The sequence below is a fragment of the Dendropsophus ebraccatus genome, chromosome 7 (genome assembly GCF_027789765.1).
Source record: "Dendropsophus ebraccatus isolate aDenEbr1 chromosome 7, aDenEbr1.pat, whole genome shotgun sequence".
NCBI classification, from domain to species: Eukaryota; Metazoa; Chordata; class Amphibia; order Anura; family Hylidae; genus Dendropsophus; species Dendropsophus ebraccatus.
The window spans coordinates 142566996-142592550 of record NC_091460.1 but is presented as its reverse complement, the minus strand read 5'-3'; the positions used below and the strand labels follow the sequence as shown (position 1 = coordinate 142592550).

Genomic DNA, 25555 nt, shown 5'->3' with positions numbered 1-25555 from the left:
CAAGTAACAGTCACTGCTGATCACTGGTCACCAGTAACAGTCACTGCTGCTGATCACTGGTCACCAGTAATCACCTGGCTAGTACAGGCTCAAACTGAGTGCACATGTGTGACTGGTCAGCTGTAGCTGCTGTATATAGTGCTGAAAGTGATGCATAAGGTACAGTCCACTCCTGCACACATCCATTAGCTTCACCAAACAAATGACCAGGCCAGCAGTGCCAGTGCCCTGTGTATACTCAAATACCAGCAACTATTGGGGGAAAAAGTTCAAACACGGCCAACCTAAAATTGTTTGCTGCTAAAATTTACCGGACTAGTTCTGTATGGTAGAAATGATCAATTTCATCAACTTGTGTTTAAACAAAAAAAAAAACTTTTTTTTTAAATCAACAGGTGCCAGAGATTTGTAATTTAAATCTCTGATCTTCCAGTACTTATCAGCTGCTGTATGTCCTGCAGGAAGTGGTGTATTCTCTCCAGTCTGACACAGTGCTCTCTGCCGCCACCTCTGTCCATGTCAGGAATTGTCCAGAGCAGCAGCGAATCCCCACAGAAAACTTCTCCTGCTCTCCAGACTGGAGAGAATACACCACTTCCTGCGGGACATACAGCAGCTGATAAGTACTGGAAGAGATTTTTTTAATAGGAGTAAATTACAATTCTCTGGCACTTTCTGGCACCAGTTCATTTGAACAAACCTTTTTTTTTTTTGTAAACAACCCCTGCATAGCAGGTCTTTGCGTAAAGTGACCCTACAGCTGGTAACAGGCCGGGGTCGCTGTTGTCTGAAGATAGAAGCGCTCCCTGCGGTGTCTTTGTTGTTCTAGTCATTCTTGTTTTGACAATTGTCTCTTCCAGGGCGTGTAAGGTGGGAGACGGGTCATGTTACACCCAGGACTAGCCAGCTGCTTTAGTAAGAAGACTCTTGCGTGTGCTGTTTTTTTTTTTTTTTTTTTCTTGCCACTAGATATTCCTGTAAACCTGCTAGAGAGATCAAACAATTTATGTTATTAACATTTTTTTTATTGCTGTATATGTTTTAATTTAAGCAAGAAAGTATCTTAAAATATTCAGATATTCCAACAAAAAATTGAGTGTCACAGTTTTGTATACAATATAGACCAGGGGTGGGGAACCTTTGGCCCTCCATTCCCATCATGCCCGGACAGGCATGATATAGACTCTCCATGGCTTATCAGAGATCCATTGTAGTGTTTGAAATTGAGGAGCTCGGCTGGTTGTGCTGAAAGGGAATGTAAGATCTAGATTGTTTGTTATTGATCAGATACTGAAACAGGTTTGTTTTTACTTTGTATTTTTTTTTGGAACATCATTATGTGGGCTGCCATTTTACCGGAGCTATTTTGAAGGGGTACCCTGTAATGCATCTCTTTAAATGCTGTTAAAGGGGCACCCCAGCGAAAAATCTTTTTTGTTTCAAATCAACTGTTTTCGGATAGTTATATAGATTTGTAATTAACTTCTATTTAAAAATCTCCAGTCTTCCAGTACTTATCAGCTGCTGTATGTCCTGCAGGAAGTGGTGTATTCTCTCAAGTCTGACACAGTGCTCTCTGCTGCCACCTCTGTCCATGTCAGGAACTGTGCAGAGCAGTAGCAAATCCTCATAGAAAACCTCTCCTGCTCTGGACAGTTCCTGACATGGACAGAGGTGGCAGCAGAGAGCACTGTGTCAGACTGGAGAGAATACACCACTTCCTGCAGGACAAGCAGCAGCTGATAAGTACTGGAAGACTGGAGATTTTTAAAATAAAAGTAAATTACAAATCTATATAACTTTCTGAAACCAGTTGATTTGAAAGAAAAAGATTTTTGCTGGGGTGCCCCTTTAACAGCGTTTAGAGAGATGCTCTACAGAGAGCATAGGTTACAATAGACAGGACCTGTCCCATTCATATGAATGAAAATGGTTTTTATAGAGGTCATTGTACAGGGAGGAGGTCACGGAGTGTTCTGTATACTGGTGTCACCTGTCACTGTTCTTCTGCTTATGAGAACGGCGCGGCTAAGGGCGTATACACAGAAAAACGGGAAGTTACAAAAACGTACTAAAATTCTTTAAAATCTGTTTAACCTGAAACTTACATAAACAATAGAATATCTTCTGATTCAAACCATCTGCAATTCTGTGACCTCACCATTTAAGCTCCTGCTGGCTGATCCGTGTTGTGTGCCGTATTTGCGGATCCGCACAATACGGACGCAGTACGGAAGATATTTTGCGGATTTTGGAGAGAAAAAAAATGCTGATCAAGAATTTCATCCTTGAAAATATATTGAAGCATGAATGTCGCCTAAGAGGTCAGCAGACTCTAGAGAGGAAGGTGCTGCGGTAGCGTCATGGCGTGTGACAATGTTATCCATCTTGGCTTTTTCACCTCGTCGGCCTGTAGTAGACGGACACTTCTGGGACTTGCTGAAGGTTTCCTTGGTATCTGGGTTGGAGTTTCTGTTAGGAGATTTCATCACAGATTACTTGCTGTACAAAATAACACGGCATGCCGAGAGATTTGGTAAAATGCCAGACACCATTTCTGAAACCCACTGACCTCATAAATGAGAGCGGCGTCTATCAGGTGCTGTCTCTCCTGTCTATCTATGCACTGAACACAGAAAGTGAAGTTCCCTTTGGCCCATGTAGACGTCGGTTGCCTGCACAGGTTGCTGGTTGGTGGTAAATATCTGCATCATCTGGAATTTTATTCTAACCACATCTGTGACCTGTAGATGTGCGATAAGTTGAACTTACTTAAAGTGTTCCTGTTATAAATTTAAAAGGCTAAATCAGTAGATGTGAGATAAAGCAAGTTTTCAATATTCATTATTATTTTTTTTTGTTATTCTGCTATAAAACAAAGCTATACTTACCAGAAATCCAGGTCCAGTGTCTTGAAGGCAGCTATATAACAGCTATACTTACCGTATCCAGGTCCAGTCTCCTGAAGGCAGCTATATAACAGCTATACTTACTGTATCCAGGTCCAGTCTCCTGAAGGCAGCTATATAACAGCTATACTTACTGTATCCAGGTCCAGTCTCCTGAAGGCAGCTATACTTACTGTATCCAGGTTCAGTCTCCTGAAGGCAGCTATATAACAACTATACTTACTGTATCCAGGTCCAGTCTCCATAAGGCAGCTATATAACAGGTATACTTGCTGTATCCAGGTCCAGTCTCCTGAAGGCGGCTATATACCAGCTATACTTAGTGTATCCAGGTCCAGTCTCCTGAAGGCAGCTATATAACAGCTATACTTACTGTATCCAGGTCCAGTCTCCTGAAGGCAGATATATAACAGCTGTACTTACTGTATCCAGGTCCAGTCTCCTGAAGGCAGCTATATACCAGCTATACCTATTGTATCCAGGTCCAGTCTCCTGAAGGCTGCTATACAACAGCTATACTTACTGTATCCAGGTCCAGTCTCCTGAAGGCGGCTATATAACAGCTATACTTACTGTATCCAGGTCCAGTCTCCTGAAGGCAGCTATATAATAGCTATACTTACTGTATCCAGGTCCAGTCTCCATAAGGCAGCTATATAACAGCTATACTTACTGTATCCAGGTCCAGTCTCCATAAGGCAGCTATATAACAGGTATACTTACTATATCCAGGTCCAGTCTCCTGAAGGCAGCTATATAACAGCTATACTTACTGTATCCAGGTCCAGTCTCCTGAAGGCTGCTATATAACAACTATACTTGATTATCCAGGTCCAGTCTCCTGAAGGCAGCTATATAACAGCTATACTTACTGTATCCAGGTCCAGTCTCCTGAAGGCAGCTATATAACAGCTATACTTACTGTATCCAGGTCCAGTCTCCTGAAGGCAGCTATATAACAAGACTAGTTAGATGTACAATACCATGTTTAGTTGGAAACATAGGGGCTGATCTCTGAGGGTCCATAGTTGTAGTTCAGATACTTGTGTATCCCACAGCCATTCTGCCCCCCTTCCCCTTCACTCGGCAATGTGTGCATGTGTTATCAATGGGGAGAGGGTTTTTTTATTTTCTGTAAAACATCTCTGGAGGTGATTTGTCTTCAGGAGGACAGGGCGATGATCATCTGTGGGATTTCCATTATCTTCCTGTACATTACACTGACCTCACACAAAGTAGACACGACCACCCCATGTCCGAGATCTGTGAGCCCTATGGGGGAGATTTATCAAACATGGTGTAAAGTGAAACTGGCTCAGTTGCCCCTAGCAACCAATCAGATTCCACCTCTCATTCCTCACAGACTCTTTGGAAAATGAAAGGTGGAATCTGATTGGTTGCCGGGGGCGACTGAGCCAGTTTTACTTTACACCATGTTTGATAAATCTCCCCCTGTGTTTGATCTGGCAGGAATGACCAAGGCTTTGGCCCAGATTTATCAAAGGGTGTAAAATTTAGACTGGTGCAAAATACCCACAGCAGCCAATCACAAAGCGGCTTTCAGCAGTGGTAAAATGAAAGCTGCGCTGTGATTGGTTGCTGTGGGCAGTTTATGCTCTTTGATAAATCACCCCCATTGTGTTTATCTGTAACTTTTCCCCATAATAACTACTCATACAAAGTTCTTGTTCCTAATTTGTCTCAAATGAAGAGTATTACAAGAGGCCAGGGGTTTTGGGCCCTATTCCACCAAACGATTATCGTTTGCATATCATTAACGCTTAACGATCTCAAACGACCACTATTGCGAAAGACCTGAAAACGTTCACTCATTTCCATTGAACGATAATCGTTACTTATGATCGTAATTGCGATCGTTTTTTTCTTCGCTATTTATTCGCTATTGCATTCGTATCTATTGCGAACGACCGAACGATGTCTTATTCAACGCGAACGATTTGCGAACGAGCAACGATAAAAATAGGTCCAGGTCTTTTAAAGCGATCAACGATTTCTCGTTCGGTCGTTAATCGTTAACTGCATTTCAACCAAACGATTATCGTTTAGATTCGAACGATTTAACGATAATCTGAACGATAATCGTCCAGTGGAATAGGGCCCTTTATCTGAGCTTTTCTGAGGTCCGGATGGAACCCTTTGCCAAGGGCGTCCGAAAATATTTCACAATGGTTTTTACATAGTTTCCTATTGTTATTAGAATAGTTCCCTCTAATTGAAGGGAGAATTTGCGGTGCACCATAGGGCCGCACTATAACCTCCTGCTCAGAACTCTTATCACAGTGCATAGTCTAATGACTTTTTACACGAAACGATAATTGGCCCGATTGTACAATTAACGATGTTGGAGTAACGATTTTTTTTCATAACGATCAGCGTTTAGACGGTACGAAATATTGTACGGAAAATTCGTTTTGCGATCCCTTAAGCCTATTGGTTAAATCGGCAAACGACTGTTCACACGGAACGATCTGCGAATTTTTTGCGAATGATCGATGATTTGAGAACATGTTTAAAGATCAAAATGAACGATTTCTCGCTCGTCGTTTGATCGTTCGCTGCGTTTACACGTACGATTATTGTTCAAATTCGATCGTTATCACGCAAATTCGCACGATAATCGTTACGTGTAAACGCAACATTACCCTATCCCAGACTACTGACTGCCATAGACGGCTTCTGATCAACTGATGGGCCCCAAACAAACCACAGGGTGTCAATGTTACTCTGTTACTGACTGTCCCTTTTCCTGACTTGCCTGCTGTTGAATATACACTTAAGGGGGTACTCCGGCGAAAATCTTTTTCTTTCAGATCAACCGGTTTCAAAAAGTTATATAGACTTGTAGTTTTACGTCTATGTAAAAATCTCCAGTCTTCCAGTACTTATCAGCTTCTGAATGTGCTGCATAAAATGGTGTATTCTCTCCAGTCCGACACAGTGCTCTCTGCTGCCACCTCTGTCCATGTCAGGAACTGTCCAGAGCAGCAGCAAATCCCCATAGAAAACACCTCCTGCTCTGGACAGTTCCTGACATGGACAGAGGTGGCAGCAGAGAGCGCTGTGTCAGACTGGAAAGAATACACCACTTCCTGCAGGACACACAGCAGCTGATAAGTACTGGAAGACTGGAGATTTTTTTTTTTAAATAGAAGTAAATAACAGATCTTTTAAACTTTTTCTTGCACCAACTGGAGTACCCCTTTAAACAACACACCTGGAGACAATTGGATAGAAGGCAAATTCTATTGTTCTATCAAATCCTTGTGTCTGGTTAAACTGCTTGTGTAAATATGCTTTAAAAAGATTGTGTAATGGCAGATAACAGATGGAGGCCCTGAGGACTCCCCTTAATGTGCTAGAACTGACGGACCTGGCGTGTTCAGGTCATTACTTGGATGGACACTGGATACCCTGCAGTGACCGCTGCCTGAAGCAACAAGAGCAGATCAGCAGGGGGGAAGAAATTCTACAACTTCTGTTTATGGTTATGTTCACACGCAGTATTTTTGCTCAGTATTTTCAACCAAAACCACAAGTAGATTGGAAACACAGAAAGGCTATGTTAAGACACTGTTGAAATTGAGTGAATGGCCGTCATTTGGTGGCAAATAATGGCCATTGTTTTAAAATAAAAACAATTATTTGCCATTAAATGGCGTCCATCCACTCAATTTTAACAGTGTGTGAACAGAGCCTTTCTGTGTTTCCAATCCACTCCTGGTTTTGGGTGCAAAATCCTGTGTGTGAACATAGGCTAATAAAGTAAGTGAACAGAAAAAGCCCATAGTAGGGTTCAAAGTGATAAAACAGTGTGTAAATAACTGTGAACAACAGATTGTCCAAAAACTTGAAAGGTTTTATTTTTCCTGGTATAAATGGGAAGTGACAGAAGTGACAAGTGACACGCCAGTAATGTTACGAATAACGGTGTATTCTGAGATTGCACAATACTGTGTACATGGGGAACGTCTCGTGCTGTAGATTGGCAAACATGCAATTGTCCTGATTATTATCCCGGCGGTCGGACTGCTTGGTATACGCTCTCTCCTGTGGGTAGGGGATATCTTCTGGAAGTGGGCATACCTGTTTAATGGATATATGTATACCTACCCTTCTGTCTACTGAACGTTAATATAAGATCCTGTTATTGATTGTGTCCATTAATGTGCCACCACTTGACCACAGACCTTGTGCGTTACTGGCATGACCTTGAAGACTTGGCTTCTCTGCTTAGCTCATATTTTCTAATGAAGCAATTCATGATCTTCCCGGTTGCCTGGCAGTGAATGAGTCCTGCTGACTCGGCGCCAGGACTGTACTCAGGACCTTCCATAATTCTTCCTCAAGTCAATTGTTATATATTCTTAAAGGGGTAGTTAACAAAAAATGTTGTTTTTTTTTCAAACCAACTGGTACCAGAAAGTGCCAGAGATTTGTAATTTACTTTATTTAAAATAAAAACTCTTGTACTTATCATCTGCTGTTTATCCTGCAGGAAGTAGTGTATTCATTACCGTCTGGAGAGCAGGAGAGGTTTTCTATGGGGATTTGCTGCTGCTCTGGACAGTTCCTGACATGGACAGAGGTGGCAGCAGAGAGCACTGTGTCAGACTAGAAAGTATACACCACTTCCTTCAGGACATACAGCAGCTGAAAAATACTGGAAGACTATATAGTAAAGTAAAGTACAAGTCTATATAACATTCTGTAGCCAGTTGATGTGAAAAAAAGATTTCAAATCAAAACAGCAAAAGAAAACCTGATCATGTGAAAACCTAAATGTGTACAAACACCTAAAACCTAAAATTTATATTGTTGTGAAGAACTATTGAATGATATGAGATAATATTATAGTGACTGCCTATCACTCATGTTATATCATCGCTTTCTGGCCGGTTTATTTTGCAGGTTTGTTGGTTGGGACCCTGGATGTTGTATTGGATTCCAGCGCCAGGGTCGCCCCTTACCGTATTCTGTACCAGACGCCGGATTCTCCTACCTACTGGACCATTGCTTGCGGTAAGGAGCTTGGCATGTTGCATGTTGAGAATCATTTTTAGTGGTTATAAGGGGGGTTCTTTTATTTTGCTAACCAGCGTCTATTATATTTATCCGTACCTATGTACGCGGTCACACCATTCTATGAAAACATGGTGTATAGTGAGACTGGCTCAGTCGCCCCTAGCAACCAATCAGATTCCACCTTTCATTCCCCACAGACTCTTTGGAAAATGAAAGGTGGAATCTGATTGGTCGCTAGGGGCAACTGAGCCAGTCTCACTTTACACCATGTCTGATAAATCTCCCCCAGGATTAAGTCTAACAACAATGAACATTATGGATTACATTACCACCTATTATTGTAGCAGTAAAATGTGCAAGGCCGGGTTCACGCTGTGGTTTTGCAGTCCCTTTTTTTTTTTTTTTTTTTTTCAATCCATTTTTGCAAAAAAAACAAACAGAAAAACGGATGCAATCTGTTTGCATCTGTTATGATCCATTATTCCATTGACTTTCATTGTAAAAAAAAAAAAGAGGCTCAAAACGTGGTTGCCGTTGTTTTCGTGTACGCAAAATAAAAAGCATCCGTTTTTGATCCATTTTTTTTATTTTATCATGGTCAATGGAAAAACGAATCAAAACAGATTTGCAAAAAAGCATCGGTTTTTCCATCCGTTGTTTGCCAAGACGGATGAAAGAAAAAAAAAGTCTGCACAACATAGTGTGAAGTCTAGGTTCACACTGCGTTTTTGCAATCCGTTTTTTTTTTTTTTTATCCGTTTTTTGCTAAAACTTTGAAAAATAAAATAGAAATATCAAAATGTGTGTATAATCCCCATATAAAGTGTGTGTGTATGTGTATGGTGTGTGGCCAGCATATCAATTATTATTGAATCCACTTTGAAGGGGTACTCCTAGGAAAATCTTTTTCCTTCAAATCAACTGGTTTCTGAAAGTTATATAAATGTGTAATTTACTTCTTCTATTTAAAAATCTCCAGTCTTCCAGTACTTATCAGCTGCTGTATGCACTGCAGGCAGTGGTGTATTCTCTCCAGTCTGACACAGTGCTCTCTGCTGCCACCTCTGTCCATGTCAGGAACTGTCCAGAGTTGTAGCAAATCCCCATAGAAAACCTCTCCTGCTCTGGACAGTTCCTGACACGGACAGAAGTGGCAGCAGAGAGCGCTGTGTCAGACTGGAGAGAATACACCACTGCCTGCAGGACATACAGCAGCTGATAAGTATGGGAAGGCTGGAGATTTTTTTTAATAGAATTAATTTACAAATCTATATAACTTTCTGAAACCAGTGGATTTTCAAGAAAAAAGATTTTTGACAGTGACCCTTTAAAACCACATTACCCCCAGCTGCCTGCAGTGGCTCCACAAGACCCCAGCCTATCCTCCGCAAAGGTAGTAGACCCTTCAAAAACTGCTGAACCTAAAAATACCTCCAGAAAAATTGAGTAGGAGTCAATAACAAACATTACTGACTACAGAGCTAAGTGAGTGTGATCATTTTCCTGACAAATGTTACTAGAATCACGACATGTGGACGTTACTGTACACTATTGGGTGATCACTATGATGGCCGTGTTTCATGCTTCCATTAGTGTTGATGGAGGTGATAAACCCCTGGTCATTGTACTTCTCTTGTGTCCAGGAGGCTCCAGGAGGGAGGTCACCGAGCACTGGGAATGGCTGGAAGTCAATCTCCTCCAGACACTTTCTATTTTTGAAAATGAAAATGACATCACTACATTCGTCAGAGGAAAAATCCAGGTAATGAAACCTGTTTTTATCTCCCCGGAATACCGCTTTTAGGCTGTGTTCACACCGAGTATTTTTTAAAGTGTCACTGTTGTTTACATTTGAAGATCTCAGTCTTCATTGTTCTCTATAGAGAGGGGAGGGGTGGAGGGAGATGAGGCACCAAAACAGGACAACAAAGAGTTAATTTACAGCTATATCACAGGGCTATCTCCTCTGAAGTCAGCACTGACCTCTCTGACCTCTGAATACCGGCTTTCACACAGCTCCCACTGTGTAATCCTTTGTTCTCTGCTGGCAACTAATCTCCCTCCTCCCCCCTCTCCTCTCTATAGGTTACACCGGGCCCGACTGATATAAAAGAGTGGAGATTTCCTGATAATGAGCAGTGAATGAGAGAGAGAGGGAGGGGGGCTGGGGAAAGTCTTTATGAATGCAGATAATGGCAGATTTGCCTAATAAACCTAATTACAAAGTTTTTTAAAATCGCCTGTACTATTGATTTCTGCAAAAAAAAAAATTAAACTACAGTGACACTTTAAGACAAGAATGGCCATTGGTGATTAAAACAATGGCCATTCTTGCCTTAAAATAATGCACTGCATTGAACTCTATGGGGAACAACGGCCGACACTGTTCACACTATGTATGACCATTCTAATGGTTCAATGGTTAATTGGATTGCAGGCTACATCCAAATGTGCCCACAATCCAAATAAAATAGAATGATGTCCCTGCAGACCATATGGTACTATCGGCCGCAGGAACATGTCAAACAGTGGTCAGTGTTTATACACAGTGGGAAAATAGTCTTAAAGGGGTTATCCAGTGTTAGAAAGACATGAAATCATGGCCACTTTCTTCCAGAGACAGCACCGCTCTTGTCTCCAGGTCAGGTGCGGTTTGCAATTTGGCTCCATTCACTTCAATGGCACTGAATTGCAAAACCTGCACCCAAACTGGAGACAAGGGTGGTGCTGTCTTTGGAAGAAAGTGGCCATGTTTTTCTAATGCTGGAGAACCCCTTTAAAGTCAGGTTACAATCAGTGTGACTGTAGTCTGTTCCCTTACCTCCTCCAGGGTATCATTGCAGAATATAATAAGATCAACGGTGTTAAAGAAGATGACGATACGGATAAGTTTAAGGAGGCCATAGTGAAGTTCCACAAACTATTTGGCATGCCGGAAGAAGAGAAGTTGGTCAATTACTATTCCTGCAGTTACTGGAAGGGCAGAGTGCCGCGGCAAGGATGGATGTATCTCAGCATCAACCACCTCAGCTTCTATTCCTTCCTACTGGGGAAAGAAGGTAATGTAACAGATGGAAGGTTGGCTTTCACATACAACACACATAGAAGATTCTCCTCCTAGGACACAGGTGTCAAACTCAGGCTCGCCAGTTGTTGCAAAACTACAACTCCCATCATGCCTGGACAGCCAAAGCTTTAGCTATTGTAACAGAAAAACTAACCCACATTGTACACTCACATTTCTAAAGGGGCACCTAAAGCAGAAGAGGTTTTCTATGGGGATTTCCTGCTGCTCTGGACAGTTCCTGACATGGACAGAGGTGGCAGCAGAGAGCACTGTGTCAGACTGGAGAGGATACACCACTTCTTGCAGGACATACAGCAGCTAATAAGTACTGGAAGACTTGAGATTTTTAAATAGAAGTAAATTGCAAGACTATATAACTTGATCTAAAAGATCAAGTCCCCCCCCCACCCCCGTCAGAGTACCCCTTTAATGCAGATAGGAGCAGATCTGGGCTTTTAGGCTGTTTATAACTAAATATTTTTCTGTTTGTGCAGTAGACGTCTAACAATGTTCTCTTCTTAATCATCATCTGTATTTTCTCAGCCAAGCTGGTGGTCCGGTGGGTTGACATAACGCAGCTGGAAAAGACGGCGACGTTGCTTCTCCCAGACGCGATAAAAGTCAGCACTCGCTCCAGTGAACACTACTTCTCCGTGTTCCTTAACATCTCTGAGACTTTCAAACTGATGGAGCAGCTGGCCAACATCGCCATGAGACAACTGCTGGACAATGAAGGCTTCGAGCAGGATCGATCGCTACCCAAGTTAAAGAAGAAGTCTCCCAAAAAAGTGTCTGCCTTAAAGAGGTGAGGGGGAATATAAAGATTTTTGGAAGGATTCAGAAGCTTCGATCATAGAAGATTCTACTCTCGAGTTTGTCCGATCAGAGTACCCTGTCTAGTAGTTTTAAACCTTGCTATTCAGGAAGTAGATACTGTGTGTGAGCTTTTCTCTCCGTCTCCCCCTCCTCCCTTCTGAGACGGCTGATGTAAACAAGTCCCTGGCAGGCTTTATCTGCAACATTGTAGCTTCTTTGTAATGCTGGGAGGGTTAATCTGAGATCAAGTTGCTAATGAACTCATTGTGATTAATCCTCCCAGCATTATAAAGAATCTACAAGAATCTAATGTTGCAGATACAGCCAGTCAGAACTTGTTTACATCAGCCGTCTCAGAAGAGGGGGGGGGGGAGGGGGAGACAAAGAGAAAAGCTCACATACAGATTTTTGTGTCTTCAGCAGAAAGCAGAACCAGTCTCACCATGGGCAGCAACATATCAAAAGTTTTGTTTGAGTGGAATACCTCTTTAACCCCTTAACGACAAGGGGTGTACATTTATGCCCCCGCAGGCTGGGCCTTAACGCAAAGGGGAGTAAATGCATGCCCCGCCAGGGGGCCGCGCTATGAAGCGAGCTCAGGAGCTGAGCTCGCTTCCTACTAGGTGGGGACCAGCTGCAATGAGCATCCGGGCCACCACCGTTAATGACAGGCCAGCGCGATCGTGCGTCAGCCTGCCATTAACCCTTTAAATGCCGTGATTGCGACGTTTAAGTGTATCTCCTGTCACTTACCGATCAGTACCCCCGCAGACACGCTGGTCCCGATCGCACTGCCTGACTGCCGGAGTATACTTCTTACCTCCGTGCAGTCTGATCTTCTGATCGAGTCTGCCACAGGCCACAGGCAGGCTCTCTCAGAAGATCGCAGATAACACTGATCCCTGCCATGCTATGGCATAGCATTGATCAGTGTGAGAAATCTAATGTATTAATGTAAAAGTCCCGTAAGGGGACTTTAAAAAGTTAAAAAAATATCAATAAAAGTTTTAAAAAATGCCCCAAAGCCCCTCCCCCAATAAAAGTGAAAATCACCCCCCCCTTTCCATTTTATACATAAAACTAATAACATAAAAATAATAAAGTTAATTAACATATTATATACTGTAAAGTGCGCAATCGTCCGATCTATTAAAATAAGACAATATTATTCCCGCATGGTGAATGGCGTAAACAAAAAGCGGTAAAAAAACGCAGAGATTGCTTTTTCTAAATTACATTTTATGTAATAAAAAAATGTATAAAGTAATCAATACGTCTGATGTAGAAAAAAAATGTTACTAATAGAAAATGGTGCAAAAAATTATGTTCCATACGACCCCATAGGTGAAAAAAATTAAAGCACTAGAAGTGTCACAATACGGCCATTTTATATATACCTATTTGTAAAAAAAAAAAAAAACATGAGTAAACCTGCATATGGCTGTGTTCAGACCGACCTATAGAATAAAGAAAAATGCCAGTTTTATTTTAAAGTGCATTACGTAAACATGGAACCCCCGCGGAATCGCATTTTTTGACCCAAATTCACCCCATAAATGATATTTTGGGGGTTCCGTCATTTTATGGCAGATTGAAAGACGCCATTACAAGTGCACCTGAAAAAAACAAGCCCTCACATGGCCCTGTAGGTGGAAAAATAAAATAGTTGTGGGTCTCAGAAGGCGAGGAGGAAAAAACGAAAATGCAAAAGTGACAATTGACCCAGTCCTTAAGGGGTTAAATGAATGGCATGAGAACAGGTCCCCAGAGACCATATAGGTAAGAGAACAGTTAGGGTTGTGGAGATCATTGACAGGTCAGAGTTAGTTTTTTGAGGGATTTTTTGGAGCTAAGATGGACAGGGAAGGTTTTGCAGGGCGCAGTATGCTTGGAAGTAGGAAACGTGGCCTGTTCTCCCGTGGTAGCAGCTCTGTGGATATTGTTACTCTTAGTAAACCCTGTGTAGGGTCGTTCATACCACGTTTTATTTTGTAGAGATTTAGATGCTCGAGCCAAGAGTGAGCGGTATCGCGCTCTTTTCCGTCTTCCGAAGGATGAAAAGTTGGATGGACATACGGACTGCACCTTGTGGACGCCCTTCAGTAAAAGACACATCGCCGGGCAAATGTTTGTTTCCACCAACTATATCTGCTTCACTAGTAAAGAGGAGAATCTGTGCAGTCTGATCATCCCGCTGCGAGAGGTTGGTGATCCTAGGGTGCTCGTTCCATCTATCCGCTAAGGAGGACCGGCCTCTAAGAAATGGCCTCCATATATATCTGTATAATGATGACCGGCCTCCATATATATCTGTATAATGATGACCGGCCTCCATGTATATCTGTATAATGATGACCGGCCTCCATGTATATCTGTATAATGATGACCGGCCTCCATGTATATCTGTATAATGAGGACCGGCCTCTAAGAAATGGCCTCCATCTGTATCTGTATAATGAAGATTGGCCTCTAAGAAATGGATATCTGTATAAGGAGGACTGACCTCCATGTATATCTGTATAAGGAGGACCGGCCTCTAAGACATGGTCTCCATGTATATCTGTATAATGAGGATCGGCCTCCATTTTTATCTGTATAATAAGGACCAGCCTCTAAGAAATGGCCTCCATGTATATCTGTATAATGAGGACCGGCCTCCATGTATATCTGTATAATGAGGATCGGCCTCCATTTTTATCTGTATATTAAGGACCAGCCTCTAAGAAATGGCCTCCATGTATATCTGTATAAGGAGGACCGGCCTCCATGTATATCTGTATAATGAGGATCGGCCTCCATGTATATCTGTATAAGGAGGACCGGCCTCCATGTATATCTGTATAAGGAGGACCGGCCTCCATGTATATCTGTATAAGGAGGACCGGCCTCCATGTATATCTGTATAAGGAGGACCGGCCTCCATGTATATCTGTATAATGAGGATCGGCCTCCATGTATATCTGTATAATGAGGATCGGCCTCCATGTATATCTGTATAATGAGGATCGGCCTCCATGTATATCTGTATAATGAGGATCGGCCTCCATGTATATCTGTATAAGGAGGACCGGCCTCCATGTATATCTGTATAAGGATCGGCTTACTGTGTGTCTGTGTGTTCACAAATCAGTAATATGGCGGCTGCATTTTCCAGCCCATTTAATCCAGTTGTCATTCGAGGTTTCTGGTCGGTTTCACCATCCGCCTGATCTCATTCTATTAATATAAGAAGTGCAATGACTGGGAATCCGCGGCCTCCGAGCCTCCATGTCACTGATCTTGTAGGGAAATGTTAATATGGTAGATGAATAGAGAAGTGTAATTCATAGATAAATCACACAATGAGATGACACGGCCTCCGATAGCCATGATACCGTGTTCATAGCAGCCTGGAGGTAAAGTAGAATATATCCCTCATTGCGGTATAACTCTTGTAACTGCCTGAGAAGTCTTGCACATTCCCATTAAAGGAGAAGTCCAGTGAAAATTTTTATTAAAGTATTGTATTGCCCCCCCAAAAGTTATACAAATCCCCAGTATACACTTATTACGGGAAATGCTTATAAAGTGCTTTTTCCCTGCACTTACTACTGCATCAAGGCTTCACTTCCTGGATAACATGGTGATGTCACTTCCTGGATAACACGGTGATGTCACTTCCTGGATAACATGGTGATGTCACTTCCTGGATAACATGGTGATGTCATGACCCGTCTCCCAGAGCTGTGCGGGCTATGGCTGCTGGAGAGGATGATGGCAGGAGGATGCCAAGTGTCCCTGCCATCATCCTCTCCTGCAGCCACAGCCCGCACAGCTCTGGGAGTCGGGTCATGACATCACCATGTTATCCAGGAAGTGACATCACCATGTTATCCAGGAAGTGACATCACCGTGTTATCCAGGAAGTGACATCACCGTGTTATCCAGGAAGTGACATCACCGTGTTATCCAGGAAGTGACATCACCGTGTTATCCAGGAAGTGACATCACCGTGTTATCCAGGAAGTGACATCACCGTGTTATCCAGGAAGTGAAGTCTTGATGCAGTAGTTAGTGCAGGGAAAAAAAGCTCTTTATAAGCATTTCCCATAATAAGTGTATATTGGATAACTTTTGCGGGGCAACACAATATTTTAATAAAAATTTTCGCTCAACTTATCCTTTTAAAGGGGTTATCCGGTGAAAATCTTTTCTTTCAAATCAACTGGCGTCAGAAAGTTATATAATTTAGCAATTTACTTCTATTTAAAAATCTCAAGTACTTATCAGCTGCTGTATGTCCTGCAGGAAGTGGTGTATTCTCTCCAGTCTGACACAGTGCTCTCTGCTGCCACCTCTGTCAGTGTCAGGAACTGTCCAGAGCAGCAGCAAATCCCCATAGAAAACCTCTTCTGCTCTGGACAGTTCCTGACACGGACAGAGGTGGCAGCAGAGAGCACTGTGTTAGACTGGAGAGAATACACCACTTCCTGCAGGACATACGGCAGCTGATGAGTACTGGAAGGCTGGAATTTTTGGGGTGAATGCTGTAAACCATACAAGAGGCTGGTGCATATCCTCCTCCATTGTGCTGCACGTTGCTGCTGGCAGCTCTATCCCCTTTGTGGAGTAAATGAATGTTTTGCCTTTGTGCAGGTCACCATTGTAGAGAAGGCGGACAGCTCCAGCGTCCTGCCCCGCCCGCTGTCTATCAGCACCAAGAACAGGATGACCTTCCTCTTTGCCAATCTGAAGGACAGAGACTTTCTTGTGCAGAGAATATCGGATTTCCTGCAGCAGACGACCCTGAAAATGTACTATGAGAAGGATATTTCTGGAAGTGACAGCAGCGCAGAGGAGGAGGTACAGTACAGTGACCCGCAGACCCACTCCTGCTCACATTACTAGTCCTGGGCGGTATGTGGAGGGCGGTATGTGGAGGGCGGTATGTGGAGGGCGGTATGTGGAGGGCAGTATATGGAGCACACGATATGGAGGGCGGTATATGGAGGGTGGTATATGGAAGGCAGTATATGGAGCACACGATATGGAGGGCGGTATATGGAGCACACAATATGGAGGGCAGTATATGGAGGGCGGTATATGGAGCACACAATATGGAGGGAGGTATATGGAGGGCAGTATATGGAGGGCGGTATATGGAGCACACAATATGGAGGGCGGTATATGGAAGGCAGTATATGGAGCACACGATATGGAGGGCAGTATATGGAGCACACAATATGGAGGGCAGTATATGGAGGGCGGTATATGGAGCACACAATATGGAGGGAGGTATATGGAGGGCAGTATATGGAGGGCGGTATATGGAGCACACAATATGGAGGGCGGTATATGGAGCACACAATATGGAGGGCAGTATATGGAGGGCGGTATATGGAGCACACAATATGGAGGGCGGTATATTATGGAGCACACAATATGGAGGGCAGTATATGGAGGGCGGTATATGGAGCACACAATATGGAGGGCGGTATATGGAGCACACAATATGGAGGGCGGAATATGGAGGGCAGTATATGGAAGGCGGTATATGGAGGGCAGTATATGAAGGGCGGTATATGGAGGGCAGTATATGGAGGGCGGTATATGGAGCACAGTATATGAAGGGCAGTATATTTATCACAGTATATGAAGGGCAGTATATGGAGGGCAGTATATGGAGCACACAATGTGAAGTGCAGTATATGGAGGGGAGTATATGGAGCACAGTATATGAAGGGCAGTATATGGAGCACAGTATATGAAGGGCAGTATATTTATCACAGTATATGGAGGGCAGTATATGGAGGGCAGTATATGAAGGGCAGTATATGGAGCACAGTATATGAAGGGCAGTATATGGAGCACAGTATATGAAGGGCAGTATATGGAGCACAGTATATGAAGGGCAATATATGGAGCACAGTATATGAAGGGCAGTATATGGAGCACAGTATATGAAGGGCAGTATATGGAGCACAGTATATGAAGGGCAGTATATGGAGCACAGTATATGAAGGGAAGCATATGGAGCACAGTACATGAAGGGCAGCATATGGAGCACAGTATATGAAGGGCAGTATATGGAGCACAGTATATGAAGGGCAGTATATTTATCACAGTATGTGAAGGGCAGTATATGGAGGGCAGTATATGAAGGGCAGTATATGAAGGGCAGTATATGGAGCACAGTATATGAAGGACAGTATATGAAGGGCAGTATATTTATCACAGTATATGAAGGGCAGTATATGGAGGGGAGTATATGGAAGGCAGTATATATATTTTTGCTGTAACCTCATTCCCTTCTATAATCCTATGATGACATTGCTGGGACACCGCCGGGGCTGTACATGTGTATACGTACTGTAATATGCGGCTGTTCGTTTTTTGCAGGTTGACTCCCGGGCCACTGGTTTTGTCTCCTGCAGTCCCCATCATAGACTAAGAGTAGAAGCAGATGGGGACCGTCACGTAAACCTCAATGGAAACAGCGCCCCAACGGCCACACAGACTTTAATGACCATGTATCGTAGGAGGTCACCGGAGGAATTCAACCCCAAATTGGTAAGAAGCGGCCGGGACTGACACAGCAAAAATGTGGAGGACAATAGGAGGGTGCAGAAGGTCATCCAGCAGCAGCTTTGTCACATCAGTTACATCGCTCGGTTTGTTGAGGCTCTGGTTCTCACTCCGACCATTGATATCTGAGGGAAATGAGTCCGTTAATGGTTTCCTGCTGAAAGACGACGGCGGCGGCGGCGGCAATAGTGACTGAATAAGGATCAGTTTTGTGTTTGTTTACAGATTAGGAATCTCATTCTCAGCAGTTTCTTACACAGAATGTATCTATCCTGTGGCATTAAGCTGCTCAATGTTTTAGACATAAAAGACAGAAAAGGTAAGGTTGGGTTCACACTATGTTTGTTTGTTTTTTGTTTTGTTTTTTCAACCGTTTTTGCAAAAAATGGATGAAAAATGAAAAACTGATACATCTGAGTGCATCTATTTTGATGCATTTTTACACCGACTTTCATTATAAAAAAAAAATAAAAATAAAAATGCGTCTGTTTTTTTTTTCTTCTAGCGTACACGTGGTCGACCACGTTTTTGTATATGTTATAAAAAAAAAAAAGCATCCCTTCTTTTTCACAATGAAAGACAATGGAAAATCGGATCAAAACGGATGCACACAAATGCATCAGTTTTTCATCCATTTTTTGCAAACCTGGATAAAAAAAAGCAGTGTGAACCCAGCCGAAGATATGACGCAAGACTGTTCCACACTTTTATACCGTTATAATCTGAGCACATAGCGTGACGCTGAAGAGGCAGACAAAGCAAGTTCAGTCCATTTGGGTGCATCTTAAAGGGGTTGTTCACAAAAAAATACTTTGCAATCGACTGGTGTCAGAGATCAAGTCTTCCAGTACTTATCAGCTGCTGTATTTGTAAAAGTCTGGAAAGCAGGAGAGGTTTTCTATGGGGATTTGCTGCTGCTCTGGACAGTTCCTGACATGGACAGAGGTGGCAGCAGAGAGCACTGTGTCGGACTGGAGAGAATACACCATATCCTGCAGGACATACAGCAGCTGATACTGGACTGGAAGTACTGAAAGATTTTCCTCTAGTGTACCCCTTTAAGGTTCTATCAGGGTTTGTGAAACAGATTTTTTCAATATCCTTCAAAGTTTGTAAAATTAAGCTGCGATCATTTTATTTTGTCTTTAAAGGCCAAAGAGTTTCTTAAGGAACAAGCTTGGAAGATCCACTTTGCAGATTACGGGCAAGGAATCTGTATGTACCGGACACTGAAGACAAAAGATCTGGTCCTGAAAGGGATCCCGGAGAGCATGAGGGGAGAGCTGTGGCTGCTGTTCTCTGGTGAGTGGTCGGCATTGTGCAGGCTTGATCTGTGCTGGATTACTTAAAGGGATTGTATCATCAGAAAATTACTTATTGTTTGTTTTTGTATTAAACATATTTTTTAGAAGTTTTGGTAAAAATTTTTTCTAATTTTCCATTTTTCTATCTATATTATTATCTATTATCTATTGCAGTTCTCATTCTCACCACTGGGGCTAAAACTAAGCTCAGACTTCCTGTTTTGTCTGTGGTGATAAGAGGAGGCTGCTGTAAAGTGATCTGTACAGCATTGCAGCATCATGTGACACCAGTAGATAGAGGAGACAATAGCAGCTCCCTGTGGAATGACCTCTTCACAGGTCACAGAGCGCGCTCAGTAATGTCTCACATTCATCTCAAGGGGACAGAGTCTTTCTATTGTTGTCTATGTCCATGAGTCTTGCTGTAAAGCATGTCACTAAATGCTGTTAAAAACAGCTCAGGCAAAATGGCCGCCCCCATAACAATGTACAAAAAGTGAAATAAAAAAAAATACAGTCAGAAAATGGAAACAGATTAGAATAAAAGAACAAGTTTTATTATCTGACTCTTATCAGTAAAAGAAAATCTAGGTGACACCTTCCCTCTAATATCATACTACTACTTCTCTGACAACCTGTTTATAATGTAATCAGGGGCTATAAATGAAATGGCAACACATCCAGGTTATTATGAGGAGCTGGTGGAGAAGTCTATGGGTCAGTACAGCCTCGCAACGGAGGAGATAGAGAGAGATCTGCACCGTTCCCTCCCGGAGCATCCGGCTTTCCAGAATGAAATTGGTATTTCGGCCTTGAGGAGGGTCCTCACAGCCTATGCCTTCAGAAACCCAAACATTGGATACTGTCAGGTACGTTCTAATAGGACTATACACTGTCAGGCTATGTTCACACAATGTACATTTTATGGCAAGAATGGCCGTTGTTTTCATAGAGAAATGTTTTACATTGAAGTCAATCCAAACAACTGCCGTTGTTTACACAATGTATTGAACAACGGCTGTTTAAATGATTTGACATTTCAATTATTTCCAGCTGTTGTGCATTGATTACGATGCAACTTTCAATGCAATAGCGGCCGTTGTTTGACACTTAAAGGGGTTCTCCGGCGAAAATCTTTTTCTTTCAAATCATCTGGTTTCAGAAAGTTATATAGATTTGTAATTTACTTTTAGTTAAAATCTCCAGTCTTCCAGTACTTACCAGCTGCTGTATGTCCTGCGGGAAGTGGTGTATTCTCTCCAGTCTGACACAGTGCTCTCTGCTGCCACCTCTGTCCATGTCAGCAACTGTCCAGAGCAGGAGAGGTTTTCTGTGGGGATTTTCTCCTGCTCTGGACAGTTCCTGATATGGACAGAGCACTGTGTAAGACTGGAAAGAATACACCACTTCCTGCAGGACATACAGCAGCTGATAAGTACTGAAAGACTGGAGATTTTTAAATAGAAGTTAATTACAGATCTATATAACTTTCTGACACCAGTTGATTTGTAAGAAAACATTTTTCACTGTAGTACCCTTTAATTAATGGTATTTAAAAATAACGGCCATTGTTTTAAACTAACAGTAATTATTTGCCATTAAATGAGGGCCGTCCGCTCAATTTCAACAGTGTGTGAACATAACCTTTCTGTGTCTTCAATCTATTCCTGATTTTAGTTGAAAGATACTGAGCAAAAATACTGTGTGTGAACATAGCCTAAAACTGCCTGCAGAATAGCACGCATTGTTGTAACGTCAGGCGTTCTTGTCGGTGTCCTTTTCTGTTGTCATACTGTATGTCAGTAATTGTTTCCACCCTCTCTTGCCATAGTCGTATATAGAAGCTTTGTCCTAAGAGTCTTCTGTGGGTGTCGGGGTGGAACAGTCAGCAGTTTATACGGTTTTCTGGTTTCCTCTATGGTTCACTTTTCGATGACTATAGCAAAATCCTTCTGCAAACAATAGTCTGTGACCCAGTTGCATATGTGGGACGACTTCAGTCTACAAATTAGTTTTATATTAAAGGATTTTTCTGGGCAGAATAGACCGATAGGCTTATCCATAGGATAGACCATCAGTCACCGATCGGTAGGAGAGCTGACCTGGAGACAAGAGCGCTGCTGTCTCTGGAGAAAAGTGGCCATGCTTTTTTTTTTTTTTTTTTTTTTTTTTTTTTTTTTTTTACACTGGATAACCCCTTTAAAATTAGTAAAGTACAGTGGTCCCTCAGGTTACAACCAGACCCCACATACAATGCTACCGACAGTGAGGATTTGTGACATGTGAATGGTTACATGATACAACCAATCAAAGTGGCCATTTCACTGGTAAGATACCTGAATTACTGAAGTGCACAGATTGTCTAGTATCTCCTCTGTACAGTATAGTGTGATACTACATGTCCTGTACTGCTGTGTGTGTCTAGCAGAGATGAGATACTAGACACACACAGCAGTAAAGGACATGTAGTATCACACTATACTGTAGAGAGATACCAGACACACACAGCATTACAGGACATGTAGTATCACACTATACTGTAGAGAGGAGATACTAGACACAGAGCAGTACAGGACATGTAGTATCTCCTCTCTATAGTATAATGTGATACTACATGTCCTGCACTGCTGTGTGTGTGTCTAGTATCTCCTCTACAGTATAGTGTAAAACTACATGTCCTGTACAGCAACAAACTGTAGATTTTTAGATCAAAAAGAGGGACATTTAAGAGGCAAAGAGGGACAGAGGGACGTGGGTCAAAAGTAGGGACTGTCCCTCCAAAAGAGGGACACTTGGGAGGCATGCTACAGCATAGTGTGATACTACATGTCCTGTACTGCTGTGTGTCTGGTATCTCCTCTACAGTATAGTGTGATACTACATGTCCTGTACTGCTGTGTGTCTGGTATCTCCTCTGCCTCTTAAATGTCCCTCTTTTTGACCTAAAAATCTACAGAGGAGATACCAGACACACAGCAGTACAGGACATGTAGTATCACACTATACTGTAGACAGGAGATACTAGACACACACAGCAGTACAGGACATGTAGTATCACACTATGCTGTAGCATGCCTCCCAAGTGTCCCTCTTTTGGAGGGACAGTCCCTACTTTTGACCCACGTCCCTCTGTCCCTCTTTGCCTCTTAAATGTCCCTCTTTTTGACCTAAAAATCTACAAAGAGGGACAGAGGGACGTGGGTCAAAAGTAGGGACTGTCCCTCCAAAAGAGGGACACTTGGGAGGCATGCTACAGCATAGTGTGATACTACATGTCCTGTACTGCTGTGTGTGTCTAGTATCTCCTGTCTACAGTATAGTGTGATACTACGTGTCCTGTACTGCTGTGTGTCTGGTATCTCTCTACAGTATAGTGTGATACTACATGTCCTGCACTGCTGTGTGTCTGGTATCTCTCTACAGTATAGTGTGATACTACATGTCCTGTACTGCTGTGTGTCTGGTATCTCTCTACAGTATAGTGTGATACTACATGTCCTGTACTGCTGTGTGTCTAGTCTTCAAAGTCTCCTTGGTCTTTAATACATATCAGTTTTATATTTTTAAAGAAATAATTTTATAATTTTTTTTTTACTTTTTTGTAGGCCATGAATATTGTTACCTCAGTACTACTTCTGTACGCCAAGGAAGAAGAAGCCTTCTGGTTGCTGGTGGCTCTCTGTGAACGTATGCTGCCCGACTACTACAATACAAGGGTTGTTGGTGGGTGTTGTGTCTGTTACTGTGCACTTTCTGGTGATCGCTATTATCTATAATGGATCCTGAAATGTTACCGCATTGAAGCGAAAACTTCTGCTGATTTTAGTATATGCGGCCCACGTCAGTAAGCATGGACCATGGGGGAGATTTATCAAACATGGTGTAAAGTGAAACTGGCTCAGTCGCCCCCGGCAACCAATCAGATTCCACCTCTCCTTCCTCACAGACTCTTTGGAAAATGAAAGGCGGAATCTGATTGGTTGCTAGGGGCAACTGAGCCAGTCTCACTTTACACCATGTTTGATAAATCTCCCCAATGGCTGCACGTCTTCCACATTGTTGTTCTTCTTACCTTTAGGCGCTCTTGTGGATCAAGGAGTGTTTGAAGAATTGGCCCATGACTATGTCCCGCAGCTCTATGACTGTATGCAGGACCTGGGCGTCATCTCCACCATCTCGCTCTCCTGGTTCCTCACGCTCTTCCTCAGTGTCATGCCCTTTGAAAGCGCTGTCGTCGTTGTGGATTGTTTCTTCTATGAAGGCATCAAGGTCATCTTCCAGCTCGCCCTCGCTGTACTGGAGGCCAATGTGGACAAGCTGCTCAACTGTAAAGATGACGGAGAAGCCATGACTGTGCTTGGAAAGTATGATATAGTATTTTATCTATGTTTTTGACATACAACCTCTCTGTAAGACCCCCTATTTTTCAGTGTCCTTGTATCTTGTTTGTGTAGCGGACTCTTCCATCAAAGGACCATCCCCTAGGAGGCCATTTTTTTCACTGCAACTTTGGAAGTTTGTCTCACAATAACTTTTTTTTTTTTTTTTAAATGTTCATATATTCAAGCATTTTTAGCATATGTACAAAAACTTAAGAGCTGATATTTCTAAACTAGACTTGAAATGTGTTTTCTATGCTGCTGTGGTGGATCTTTTAAAGGGGTTGTCCAGTGAAAATCTTTTTCTTTCAAATCAACTGGTGTCAGAAAGTTTTATATAGATTTGTAATTTACTTTTATTAAAATATCAAGTCTTCCCATACTTATTAGCTGCTGTATGTCCTGCAGTCCTGCAGTCTGACACAGTGCTCTCTGCTGACATCTCTGGCCGAGACAGGAACTTTGTCTCAGTTTTCTATGAATCCCCATAGAAAACCTTTTCTGCTCTGGACAGTTCCTGTCTTGGCCAGAGATGTCAGCAGAGAGCACTGTGTCAGACGGAAAATAAAACATTTCCTGCATGACATTTAGCAGCTGATAAGTATGGGAAGACTTGACTTTTTTAATAGAATTAAATTACAAATCTATATAACTTTCTGACACCAGTTGATTTGAAAGAAAGAGATTTTCGCTGGACAACCCCTTTAAGCAGTCAACTTCTATTGGGGTCCATCAGGTTCTGACCTTTTGACAACACATAAGGATTTGAGAGCGCTGCAAAGCTTATACTGTAACAGAATTTCAGAAATTCAGCATTCAAAAACGATTTTTTTCCCCCTTCCAGCTAACGTGTATATTTTTTTTAAGGTATCTGGATAGCGTGAGTAATAAAGACAGCACGTTACCCCCAATTCCTCACCTGCATTCTCTGCTCACCGACGATGTGGACCCCTACCCTGAAGTAGACATTTTTGCTCTTCTTGCTTCTTCTTATCAGGTACTTTGTGTGTCTTGTCACTTTTTTATACTGTTAAAATTATATGTTTAAATATTTATATTATGTTTTTTGTTTGTTTCTTCTAGAAGTTTGGCTCCATACGGGCCGATCTGATAGAACAAATGAGGTTTAAGCAAAGGTTAAAGGTGATACAGACTCTTGAAGACACTACGAAGCGAAATGTGGTAAGCTTTTCTTTTTTTTTTTGGATAGTTATATCTTGCAGGTGTTTGTAATAATTATTTGTCTCTTTATCCTATGTGCACAATGCTGTATGTTGAAATACATCTAAATATTAACATTCCGTGCATGGTAGATAATGTGCATTTCCAGGCTCGGACTGGCCCACAGAGGAGCAGGGGAATTCCCTGGTGGGCCCTACCCCTTGGTGGGCCTCTGAGCTTCAGGTGGTCCTGCCTGTTTAGCAGCTCCAGGACAACATATAATGTGCTTGGTAATAGGCTGGCCCCATACTG

General features: G+C 42.5%; 1 protein-coding gene and 1 long non-coding RNA gene across 5 annotated transcripts in view; one reads left to right on the top strand and one right to left on the bottom strand.

Moving 5' to 3' along the window:
• Positions 1 to 25555, top strand: part of TBC1D9 (TBC1 domain family member 9) — a 38546-nt gene that overhangs the window by 2234 nt on the left and 10757 nt on the right. For 2 of the 4 annotated variants that reach the window (XM_069978636.1, XM_069978634.1), the window contains exons 2-14: positions 7839 to 7949; positions 9596 to 9714; positions 10783 to 11011; positions 11563 to 11824; positions 13831 to 14038; positions 16471 to 16677; positions 18214 to 18384; positions 19551 to 19701; positions 20358 to 20572; positions 23309 to 23426; positions 23782 to 24067; positions 24950 to 25079; positions 25166 to 25264. In XM_069978636.1, coding sequence (XP_069834737.1) covers positions 7839 to 7949; positions 9596 to 9714; positions 10783 to 11011; positions 11563 to 11824; positions 13831 to 14038; positions 16471 to 16677; positions 18214 to 18384; positions 19551 to 19701; positions 20358 to 20572; positions 23309 to 23426; positions 23782 to 24067; positions 24950 to 25079; positions 25166 to 25264 — 2306 coding nt within the window. The remainder of the gene's footprint in view (positions 1 to 7838; positions 7950 to 9595; positions 9715 to 10782; positions 11012 to 11562; positions 11825 to 13830; positions 14039 to 16470; positions 16678 to 18213; positions 18385 to 19550; positions 19702 to 20357; positions 20573 to 23308; positions 23427 to 23781; positions 24068 to 24949; positions 25080 to 25165; positions 25265 to 25555) is intronic. The other 2 variants (XM_069978635.1, XM_069978637.1) reach the window with 2 other exon arrangements.
• LOC138797881 (uncharacterized) lies at positions 946 to 23560 on the bottom strand. Its single transcript, XR_011364010.1, has 3 exons — positions 23326 to 23560; positions 10774 to 10995; positions 946 to 986 (listed from the first exon to the last, which is right to left on the bottom strand). It is a non-coding gene; the product is annotated as an uncharacterized lncRNA (long non-coding RNA).